Source organism: Aedes aegypti, chromosome 1 (genome assembly GCF_002204515.2).
Source record: "Aedes aegypti strain LVP_AGWG chromosome 1, AaegL5.0 Primary Assembly, whole genome shotgun sequence".
Classification (NCBI taxonomy): domain Eukaryota; kingdom Metazoa; phylum Arthropoda; class Insecta; order Diptera; family Culicidae; genus Aedes; species Aedes aegypti.
This window is the reverse complement of record NC_035107.1, coordinates 257081654-257094644: the sequence shown is the minus strand read 5'-3', so window position 1 is coordinate 257094644 and position 12991 is coordinate 257081654. Positions and strand designations below refer to the sequence as shown.

General features: G+C 36.3%; 1 protein-coding gene across 1 annotated transcript in view; it reads right to left on the bottom strand.

The window, feature by feature from the left end:
- Nucleotides 1-905: 905 nt before the first annotated feature.
- The window catches only part of LOC5567293 (serine/threonine-protein kinase stk11), a 35512-nt gene continuing 23426 nt past the window's right edge, over nucleotides 906-12991 (bottom strand). The window contains exon 6 of the mRNA XM_021837622.1: nucleotides 906-1811. Coding sequence (XP_021693314.1) covers nucleotides 1339-1811 — 473 coding nt within the window. The 3' untranslated portion in view covers nucleotides 906-1338. The remainder of the gene's footprint in view (nucleotides 1812-12991) is intronic.

The window sequence follows — 12991 nt, the reverse complement described above, 5'->3', positions numbered from 1 at the left end:
GTTTTATAGTACAAAAATAATTTAGATGCACACCAGTGCAAATCACACAACGGGATGTGTCTATCAACACTCGCGGTGGCCAAGCATTGACTTTTGATTGATGATATTTGGTGAATGGTGACTCACGCATGAAGTAATACTCCGTTCAATTTGTTTCTTGTTTTCTAATGCTACGAAATTAAGCAGTTCGTGTACCAATGCTCCAGGCAACTAATGTGAGTTTTCCTATTTTACGGATATACCAGACTGATGGACTATTTTTTTTTATGGATTAAACACTGTGTTTTGGAAGGAAGTAAAGAACAATAAACGAAAGATACCGTGGAAAAGGGTACCATTGATCAGCAATACAATTCCTGTGACTTGTTTTTGAAAGTTTTCAGCACGTCTACAAAAATGTTTTTGAATGAACTGATTCTCGGATTGATCGAGTAGGGAAAGTGTACCAGTTATGGCCATAGTGGTTCCCTATTTGGCCATATGTGGAATTTTGATAACTTTCACATTTTAAATCTTTTTGAATGTTTTAACAACAAGATCTATCTTAAATCTAACTACTACAACACACAAAAAATTTCAAAATTTGAAGACATGAAAGTAATCACGTATGGCGAAATAGGGAACCATTATGTCCATAACTGGTACACCTACCCTAGTTGTAATTGTAATTGTAGTTTCATCCATAATCATTGTTTTCAAAAGTCGAAAAAAATACGCAAGAGTGAAACTCAATTTTCGCAAAAACCTTAGTTTAAATAACTCATAAATATAAGAAAGGCAAGCACCATTCAGGCATTGAAAATATTTCAACGAAGTAATGTTGATTAAAACGTTTTACGAGAAGGGTCATTCCGATCAATGTTATCGCGTTTGCGGTAGATGTTTCTGATCGAGACAAAAAGACATCGTTATCAAAATAAACTATATTAGACTGAATACACTGAAATCATACAATACATATAAAATTGTCATCACTTACCAATTTCCACGCCGAATCTACTGGGAATTTTTAGCCATGTTCTAACCATCAATCTGATCTACCTAAAACAGCTATACAAATTTCAAAAGCAAGTTTCTCACAATTTACACAAAGCTAGCCTTTCTAAAATTTTACAGGACGATTGGTGAAACCTGACAATATAAAAAAATCTCAATACCAAATAAAACTTAGGACGAGATTTGAACATTACTTCTACGCTTTTTATACCATTTTTCTGTACCCCATCTCTAAGAACGAAAAGTAGGTCTACTAGCAAAATAATCAACAAAATGGCATCATTCTTAATCCTCATCCGTGCTCTCACCTGCCCCGTCGTCACCGTCCTCCTCGTCGCTGCTTCACGACTGTCGACAGTGGGACCACTTTCGCCATGAGATACAGGAAACGGGTTTTCGCGAGCGCGCCCGCTTGGAATTGGTGGCCGACACGGGGGCATTCGAGGTCGTTGCCGCCGAACCCGAATTATTGGTCACGTGTCGCGAGCCAGCCTTGGGCGAAAGCGAGAAACTGCGCATCTTGCGGTGACTTTCCCGTTGGCCACTCTCGGCATCGCCGGAGCCCTCGCCGGAGTAGGTGCCTCCGGCCAAGGCGGCCACATTGCTATTACCGTTGTTGTGATAGGATCCCGGCTGGTGCGAATGGTGCCGGTTATGGTGATGATGACGGTAGTGATGCGAAGCGTGAGGATACTGATGGTGCGAGTGTGCGGATTGGAAATCATCCGAATTGAAGGACAGCGAGTCGAAACCGCCACTCTGTAGGTAACGTGGGTCGAGCGAGGCACTCTGCATCTGCTGGCGGGCTATCTCCTCTGTAAGCAAAGAACGGGAAAGCGGTCTGGGTGTTAATTGGTACTGCTTTGTTCGGAGTGTGGGCCATTGGGGACTGCGTTCAGCGGTAAGTGAAGCGAAAGTCTCAAGAATGTGATCATAAGCAGAGTCGATTCAATCAGTAGCGTAGATAGGGGGATACGGTGGGTGCGGTCTGTACCGAGCCTCGAGCTTCTAGAAACCCCAAGTTCGGATTTCTCATAGCATTAAAAGTTCGACATAGATTATGGGAAACTGACAATTTGTAAGCTCCCAAAAAGAAAATGAGCATCCAAGCACAAGTTTTGGAGAAGACTTGGAACAGTGATGATAGACTCACACTCAAATCTCAATCAATACGCTCTTTCGTGAGAGCAAACTCATTTGAGATCTGCTTCGCAAATTTCACGCATGAGATTTTGATGCAAAATCACTCAATCAACTCGAACCGTAAAAAATGATTCAGTCGCAAAACTCGTGAAACCCGAATGTTGTTGTTTACGTTAAAAAGGATTACTGTAATTTTACCAGACTAACAAGAAATTATTGCCGTGTATGAGTAATCTATGGAAATACGAGACAATGAGTCAAAAAGGTGAGCCAACTCATCCATGATTTTTTGATTGCTGAGTTGCGTGATTGAAAACTCACGCATGAAAAATCTCAAGCGTGAGTTATGAGAAATTGAATTTTTCACAACACTGACTTGGAATAGACTCAGCGATATACTGGGGACCCTTAATTATTATTATTTATTTATTTTTAATACTTTAGGGCTAGGATTAGAGGGGACCGTGGCTTTGGGCCCCCATATTTCAGGGGCCTTCACAGATGTTTGTTTTATCAGTTATTTTTGTTAGTGGTTTTGTCAAGTTCTAATAGCTAAACGCGGCCCTGATGTAGATACTTAATAGGCTCAGATACCTATTTTGAAGATCATAAATATTTACTTTATGAATTCGAATTTCCAAATCACCCTACCCAAGTTTGTAGTCCTCCAAAAATCTGGAGCTTCGGTGAGTTTTGAACTTGTACATCAGTGTTTCACATCAGGGCAGATAAAGGCAACGCGGTCGTCATCATAGACAAGACGAATTATGACGAACAAATGGCGAAACAGATAAACGGACTCATCAAGCGTACGGACAAAACCCTGAAGGACTGTAAGGCGATCAGTGACAATTGGCAAACTCCATTCTTCGACGAATCAAAGAACTTCCTAAAATTCACAAACCAGGAAAAGAAATGCGAGAAAAAAAATTCGGCAGACGGATCTCCCACTAATAAATTGGCGAAATAGTTAGTCAAGGAATTTCAGCGTTCCCCACTAGGTAAGTCAAAAATACCCAGGAGTTCTCCCAGAAACATCAATGATTATGAGATGATGGTATCTTTCGACGTAGCAGCTCTTTTCCACAGCGTTTCAGTAAAGGACTCCCTAAATCTTCACGAGGACTGGCTATTACTTCAAAGAACGGATGCAGCATGGAAAGAAAATGTCAGAACATGTATGAGGTTGGCAAGATTGTGCATCAACGAGAACTACTTTCAATTTCGAAACTTTTACAAGCAGACGAAATGAGCCCTATGGGAAACCGTCTCTCCTCGTTTTTGGGCGAGAAACAAGGAGTATTGCCGGTTGAATACGTGGATATACGTCGCAGACATTTTCAGCGTTATCAAGCGGAACGATCTAGCTAGGATTTTGGATACAATCAACAGTGCACACAATGATATCAAGTTCATCGACGACGAGGAGAAGGAGGGTAAACAACGGTTTTTGGATCTGCGTGTCATCAGGACAGAAACTTCATCGTTCAACTTCGAAATCTAGAGCAAGCCTACACCAAAAGAGTCATCCTCTACACATCAAATCATTCGTTCCAGCACAAGATGGCAGCGTTTCACCATATGCTCCAAAGGATGCAGACTCTACCCCTCAGTGATGACGGAAAGACTAAGGAACTGAAATATATTTTCGAGACGGCAAGGATCAACGGATACAAGGAAAGGAAGATAAGAGCCATCATCGACAAAAAGGAAAGACAGCATATTCGGAGTGCTTTGACGACACTCACCCCTATCACCGAACCCATGAAAAGAGTCTCCATTCCCAACTACAGACACATCATCAATAAGCTCCACCCAAAGCTAAGGAATTACGGAATCGATTTGGTATTTTCCAACAGATACAACCAACATAAGACTTCGTTAGGCTCTTCCAACGATCCAGTTAACACATTGAACAAGGCAGACGTTTACAAAACCAGTTGTCCTCACTACAGAAAGGTCTACGTTGGTCAAACAAAGTGGTCTCTCGATGTTAGATGCAAGGCACAATTAGCGGAAATAGAAAAAGCTCAGGAGACGATAGGCAAGGGGATGACTCAAGATTTCATCTAAGGTAGCAGAACATGTGTTTACAAAGGGTCATACAATTACGACGGAGGATATCAAAATGTTGCGACATGTTTCTTCACCTTGGAAATTGGATGTGGCTGAGAGTCCGGAAATTTTCAAACAGGTACCTACGACGCTTCTCAACAGAGACCAGTATATAACTGTTACCGTTGTTATAATTAGAAATATTTACAACTGGCTTAACTTATCAGAGTGGCTTAAGTATGTTTTTATATGGCTTAAACTAGTAAGCTTAGTTTAATAGAATGAAATCTAAGAAATAAATTTAAATATACAATTGATGTTTGAAAATTTGCTTCTTTTTACATCTTGTACTACTCTTGATGTTTACGTCTAGTTTTACACCGAATATTGCCCTCAGCACTTCACGTTAAAATATCCTGTTAAACATTCTCAGCCACAATAGGATTATAACTACACGGGAAACATTATTGTCAAATGTCACAAGTGTTCGAAAATTAACAAAGTCTTAAACAACTTCAAACAAAGCCTCACTAAGTACTACTCAAGTATCAACATCACTAGGATTTCTACTCTATATACCTGCAACCATTTACTACGTTTTAATAAAGTTCATCGTCAATCAGTTTTTTTTTTTGTTTTCTAGGTCGTGTAAATCTAGCTGTGGCAGGTAATATCAAAGACTTAAAAAGAATACATGAGCTGATTAAGCTGCTAAATACAATCAAGTGTAAGAATTGTAGGAGAGGAGCCTGTTTGTAAAATTACATATGAAAAGGAGATGAGTTTCCGAATTTACTGTTGAAAGTCGCGTTTTGTCGAACATACTTCTTGGTTCTGCAGACGATGACTTTATTGCGCAGTGCAGAAGACCAGGGTTTCACTATTTTAAACATGAACAACTAGGATAAGCTTGTAATGACATTTACTCTACCCAAACGTATATGGTTGCATGTAGAGAAAGAAGGGGCCTTCCTTAGCCGAGTGGTTAGAGTCCGCGGCTACAAAGCCATGATGAAGGTGTCTGGGTTCGATTTCCGGTCGGTCCAGGATCTTTCCGTAATGGAAATTTTCTTGAATTCCCTGGGGTCAGATGTGTTGGTGCTGAGGCTGTGCTTGATGGAAATGTAGTTGAAGTTGTTATAGCGCCATATAACACTTGTGACGTATGATAATTATGTTTCCCGTGTAGTCAAAACACATGTTCTGGCTACGAATAAATCCTTTTACGGATTACGTAACCAGCTAAGAGACCCGCAACTTGCAACGGCAAACGACATTTCTACACTGTTGCTTTATAAAGGCTTATCTGACTTCATAGATCTATTATTTCGTTAACAACTTCGCCAAAACACCTCGCGATCCTTTATCGTACAACACTGAGCAGTGTTTCGAAAACTAAATCAGTTTTCAATAATAATGCAAAGAGAGCAACGATGAATGCAAGCATGTCCAAATGAAACATCTCTAAGCTAGACCTGTGCGCCGCCACCGTCGACTCATTTTACGTCATGCCGACGCCGATTGAGACATCGTTACGCCGCTGATTTTGTATTTTCAAGCCGATAAATATTTCAGCTCAAAAAAAATTAAAAATATTTTAGAAATAAGGTACAGTGGGGGAAGTGGATCATTTGTCCATATTAAGCATAAATACTTGAATATGTTGAATGTTTTCGCACCATTGCTTGGTTTTAAGTTACATAGTTACATCCGCACTAATACTGTTGCAAAACTGGTAATACACGTACAACACAAGCAAACTTGTTAGCTGCAAACATCAATTATTTTAAAATTATTTTTTATCAATCCAAAATCCATTGAATCACTGTCCAAAATCGAGTTTTATTAGTTTTTTTTTCAATACATGGTGAGCATTTCAGTACTAATTGAGTGAATCACAATGAAAAATATGTGATTTTTATAAATAAATACAGATAGGGTGCCGCTGCCATTAGTGGACTACCTAAGCTATAAAAAATCATAACAAAAGAACGAAAAGTCTTAACAGAGATCTTTTGGCGTCAACAGAAAGATTTCAACCTCTACTATATGGGAAAAATATAAAAAGAGTGATAAAACTTATTTTTAACATAAAATCGCTTGAGCCACTATTGGTACACGTGTTCCAGTAGTTGCGCTAGTGCTCCAGTAGTAGACGTTCGGGAATGATACAAAGAATATTAAACAAAATGGTAAATTTTTACATAGGTTTAACATTTTTCCCTCGGAACAGCAATTAATATCTTTCGAATGAAGCATAAAGATCATCTCTATGGCTTTTCTTCATTTTTATACATTAGTTTTAAAAACTGCTTCCATCCGTTGATCCACTACTGGAACACGACGGCAACTACTGGTGCAAAGGGGGGCAAATTTTTTTCATAAACTTAATTATTTATATGACTTTTTGATAAAATAAAAAGCTGAAATTTGGAAAATCGACTAAACTACAGACGATCTATCCACCAAGAATAGCACATGTCGTTTTTATCGATAAATGTACGTTTTATTCCATAGTCCAATCTACTGGTACATTACAACCATTGGTACCGGCACCCTATATTGAACATGGTACACTTCCCCCTACTTTTCAATGGGATGGGGTAAGTGGATCAAGCATTATTATCGTATATTAGCAGACTGCTTATGCGAATTTGAATTAGTTTGAATATCCTCAAATGTTGATTTTCTTTAATTTTTTTTCATTCCTAGCTTAAATTTGTCAGAGTTCCATAGAAAATTTGAATTAATCCACCTAAAAGTATTTTGAATCTTTCTTTCTTTATAAAAAAATATAAAAGAATGAATATTGCAAAATTCAAACAAAACTTAAGCTGAATTGAGAAAGAGCAAAATAAACATTTTTTTTAATTGAAAGCATTTTATCGTACCTTATTTAACGATATAAATTGTTCTAGACAGATGGTACAATTATATTCATGAATAAAATAAAAAGATTTCAGTATGTTAAACAAAAGTAGATGTAACTACTATTTTTAAACTACGAGTATTTTGCGAAAACATCATTAGGTATAATCCTACAATACGTCTATATAACTTATGAGAATAAAAATGATGAATTTTCTCCAAATTATTTTAGTTACAATATTTTTTTTGTGTGAATTAATGTATAAATATTTTTCATAATATTTTGATAAAATAAAGATTCTTTTTGATTTCAAAAGTATCAAAATGTAACATAACTAGCACTAATAACAAGAACGAATATCATTCTTACCAGGGTTGTTAACGTTAATCAACGATTAACGCCGTTTCGTTAATTCGTTGACGTTAACCTGTAACGATTAACGAATATTGCGTTGATTTTTTCGAAAATCGATTTAACGTTAACGAACAGCGTTGATTTAACGTCAACGCACTGTGTTTTATTTTCTCGTTTTCATGCGCTTTTTGAAAATAGTAATAGTAAATAGTAAAAACCCATGCAAAGACGCTTATAGACAAAAGTTTTTATCAACTGCCGAAAGGGGAGATATGGTACTTTCATGATTTGTAAGAGTTGTCTGCGCCATTTTGCGCCGAAGCCAGTTATAGAGGCCTAAACTACCCCTTGAAAAAAAAAGTAATTCATGAATAATTTTGTTACTTCAAAAGATAGGGTGATGATATGTTCAGCAATAACACGGGTTTTTCTATGACAAACAACTTTGTAGAAAACACAAAAAATGTTAAAAATCTTGGAAGTTATGATAAAAAATATGATTTTTAGGGGTCATTCACATACAACGGCATACATCTCAAAGAGTATAAGAGATAGAAAAATTGTGTCTTCGACAAAGTTGTTTCAAATCGCCAATTCTACAACTTTGCCGAAGACACCAATGTCTATCTAAATGTTTTGAAAAAATAGTTTTTCTATCTCACTGCTAGGTGGATTGATCACAAAACTTTTTTCGTCAAAAGTTGCGCTTTAATATACCAAGAAACTTCTCCGAATAAACTATATCGCTAAAATCAACGGTTTGGGCGCTATTCAAAAAGCGCATGAAAACGAGAAAATAAAACACAGTGCAACGGCTGCGTTATTGTTAACGTTAATGTTTGAAAGATTCTATTACCAAAAAAAATGATGTCTAATGACTTGTTTGATGGACTGACATATAAGAAAATCAGAAACTAAAACAGTCTACGTTATAGTAATAAATTAACAATTCATTAGCAATATATAAGCAAGATAATTATGTCGATAGTTTCATCGGTTTTAACCTTCTAATACCCAAATTTTTATGTTCGATTTAAGTTTTATTTTTCGTTATCTAAAATCGTTCTAAACACGTTTTGGGCATTTATTTATTTTTATTCACAAATTTTTAAATTTTGGTTTTTGATTTTTATAATTTTTATTTTTTAACATCCCTAGCTTTTTTCATTTTTTCTTGAAGCCTTTTCTAGTTGTTGATTTTTTGCAATAATAAAAATTTAAATTGTTACGGTATTTTTAAAAATATTAAATTTTTAATTTTTTTTCGGAGCGTATTTTATTTTCCGTGTAACTAACAGAAAAACAGGTTTGAAATGATTTTAATACCACCAGGCTCGTCGTTTGTGATAGGTTAATCGTACACGCAGAGAAATACCAGCTATTCAAAACAATAAATAACTTTGTTGTTCTCAATAAACTTGTTCAATTTGTTGTAATACAAAAAATGCGTTGAAACAACAATCATTTTTATCAGAATAAAGCAACAGTATTGTTGGATTTACTGGGTACATTGTTAACAAGATTTGTTTTTGAAACAACAAAAGAAAAACTTTACGTCAAATGAAAGTTTATTTGTTTCAATTTACATCATTTTTGATTCTAATAATTATGCACGTAGCATAAAAACTGTCTCGCCATTTTGTTGCTTAGTAGAACCGGTGAAAAAGCGAACGTTTCCGATACATTATATTAAATTGAAGAACATGGCGTTGTTAAAATGTTCGTGCGAGAAGTTCAGGTTATAGATTTTTGTATCAGTTTTGGAGTAAGGAAAACCAGAATCAGAATTATTTCTGGTGAGTATTAACCATCTTTTCTAAAATTTTAATTCCATTAATGCATTCTCCAGTATTGCAGTCAACTCTTACACGAGCCGGTTATGTCATCCCGTCACTTTGTCGCGAAGCGGATAAAGAACATTCTCCAGTTAAATGGATTTTGGTGCATGTTCCAATACTTCTACTTTCACAAAATGAAAGTAAAGTAGACGTTTCGTTTTCGTTGTTTATTGTTTAATTCCTAAAAAAAATAATAATAAAGGGACTGGGACCAACAAAACAGTGTTTTTATTTCAAACAAGAACATTGTCACATCAAAAAACAGTGTAATTTAATTTAAAAAATGGAAGGTTTTATTTCAATGCAAAAATTTGTTGTTTCAAAAGAAAAAATTGTTGAAACAAAAAAATATTTTGTTGTACCCCGTTTAACGCAGCTGTCAAATTCAACAATTTTTATTTTTGAAATAAATTAGGAGTTGTTATTGAAACAATAAAAGGCAATTATAAGCCGGCAAATAATACAGATATATTGTTGTAATGATACAGAATATATTTGATATTAAAATTGTTTTCTCTGCGTGTAGAAAAACATGAAAGGTACGATTTTTTATATTACACGTTAAATGAAGCCCAGCCATTTGTAGGTTATATGCAATTTTTCAAACAATTTCTAAAAATACAAAAAAAGTTTCAAAAGTCATAAAAAACTTTTCTTATATGCGTGTTATGAGTCAAGGTATAAGCCAAAAATAAAATCATTTAGATTTCCGAGCTACGAAAAATACACAAAATTCCAGAGTGTACCCCGTCTAAAGGCGGGGTTGGGTATTAGAGGGTTAACTCGAATGACGAGACTTTTAGGAAAAAAAAAACGATAGTATAGAAACTTGCATCGGTGTCGTCCTAGCGGTGTGTCTCTCTGAATCATATTTAAGTTGTTGGTTGGATAGAAAAGAAATTTGCCGTATGTTGCCTAGAAGTAAAAAGCCAATTCATGGTAACGTTTTCGGCCTATTTCTGTGTTTGCTGTGGGCTGTTGGAACGGCGGAAGGTCACAGGAAGAATACAATATCGCCAGAAAAATCGTTGCAATTTGTAAAAGTTCTTTCCTATTCTTCCTAGTAATAACAAACTGACGTCCGAAGAGGCTGAATTTTGCGTGACAAAAAACGATAATGACAACGCACTGTGAACTTAGATTTTTTTTACCAACTTTTCATGGATACGGCGTATCAGCACAGAAACGTGTTGATTATTGATAGTTCGAAACATTTTCTGGGAATCTACGCGAAAATAAGATTAACGCTTTGGTTAGCGCTGATCGTTGACGTTGATTCAACGCAAATCGTTAAGCGAAGTATGCACCTCAACAGAAAAGTAATCGCTTATCTCGATGCGTGGAAAATTTCTTGCAAGAAATGGTCAAGAAAAGCATTTTTCTTTGATTGCACTTCGCAGTTGAAAAGAAATGTCATTTCAAATGGAGCTCACTGTAGAAAATTTCTTGACCATTCTTTTCCGCAGAAATTTTTACTTTTCTTGAGCGGAACAGCATACTTAATGTTGACGCTAACAACCATGAAAATTAACGCAACGACGTTAACGTTGGTCTAGAGCAAAATCAACGTTAACGGCGTTTATCGTTGATTAACGTTAACAACCCTGATTCTTACTATACATTATTACACCTCATTTGTTTTGAGAATAGAGTTTTTTATAGGTGATCCACTTACCCCACCATGGTGGGGCAAGTGGATCATTTGGCGCAAATTTTCAAGTCCCTCATACTCAATACATAACAATCAGAAAAATCAAAATAATTGACGATTTGAAGTATATTAGTCCCTCATTTGTCATCCACAGAAAAAAGTTGGAATTACATTATTAACGTTAGCTGTAAATAACAATGAAGTTGACTATTGATTTTTCTGGATCCACTTACCCCACGGTACCTTACCTTAAGAAATAAGAAGGCATTTTACGGGAAATCATACATAAATGCGTCAAGGGATTTCTTCAGAAAATTATCGAGTGAACCCTACAGGAATTCTTCGACGGATTCCATCGAAAATCCTTTCAGAGATTTTTACCTTTTAGAATTTCTTCAGGAATGAATGTTCTGAACATGTGGATTTATTCAAAATTGATTTCAGGAGTTCCACCAGGACTTTTTTCAAAGATATAGTTCTTCTAAGGTTCCTCGAGGAATTTCGTTAGCTTCTACAGTCAAACCTCCAAGAGTCGATATTGACGAGACCATCGACTCAAGGATTTTTTCATATTTTTTTCAAATTTCACGAAATATGCATTCAACGTTTACTTCAATATTTGATACTTGAATTTCTAAAGGAAATTTATGTGGAAGGAAACCCTCGTCTCTGAATCTTTAGAAATTTGCCAAACGGAAAACAAAAAACTATCCCAATTAATTTTGTGGCACAAAAACAATGCTGCCGGTAGATTAACCATAAAGATTGTAAGAAAGATATGGGAAATAAGATTGAACAAAATTTACGTTATTTGAACCATATGTACACACAAAATTTCATCATTTATATTTTTGATTTTTTTTTTTCTGTTAAATTATTCCCACGCCGATATACGCCGCCGCCGAAAACTGTCAACTACGTGACGCCGATGACGCCGGTGCAAAAACACACTGACGCCGCCGCCGATTGAAATTATTTCCGCGCACAGGTCTATTCTAAGCGAAAACTATTAAGCGAATAAAATAGGCAAACTTCTGTGAGCTGGTCATTTAGTGCAAATGCCGGAAGAAAAAGTTGCATCAAAGTAAATAATATAGTGCTACATTCGGTGTTTCATTTATTTATCGATAATAAAATAAAACATTTCATCTTGATTGCCTCCTGGATCTGCATCAAAAAGAACAAACAAACAATCTTTCGGTGATTGCGCAATACTAGCATCTCACGAATTTGCCCAGCAGTTTCACCAGATATTTTCCTATGAATTGCTCCGAGATTTTTTTGTTTTGACAAGTCTTCAAAGATGCCTGTAAACATAGTTGTTAAGCACTGACTATTCGAAAATTTTGTTCAATTTTGTTATTCTTGTTATTCCTTTACGTGTTAATCTACAAGCATCGGGTTGCTTCGCAGTCTTGGGTAATGTTCTTCATCGTAAAAATACCTACAGAGTACTGTGTTCAGAATTTTAATAGAGGTCAATGGGACACCGATCGAACTGAAATTTTGCACAGCCTACAAAGTATTATCCTGTAGTAAAAGAGTTCGTGGGAAATTATCAAGCCGGCTTCGTTGACGGCTGATCGGCAACGGACCAGATCTTTACTGTACAACAAAATGTCGTGAATACCAGGTCCCAACGAAGGTAAAGCCCTTCATCGATTTCAAGGCAGCATACAATAGTATTGAACGCGTACAGCTATGGAAGATCATGCAAGAGAACAGCTTTCCCGTGAAGCTCATGAGACTGGTGGTGAATGCGACCAAGACAAAGCACAAGTAAGTCAATGTTCAGCACCAATGATCTTGAACGAGCTTACCTTCAGATACCGGTAGAAACGAAAGACGTACCAAAAACGGCCTTCATCACTGCATTTAGTATTTTCTAATTCACTATTTAGGAAGCAGTTTGGCCTGTGTAAAACAGGTCAAACCCCACAAAGATTCATGCATAGGATTTTTGCAAACCTCGATTTCGTCGTCGTCTTCATCGACGATATATGCACAGCTTCGTCCTCAATCAAAAAACACTATCAACACACGCGAACTATTTTTGACCGACTTCGATCAAACGGTTTCGTCATT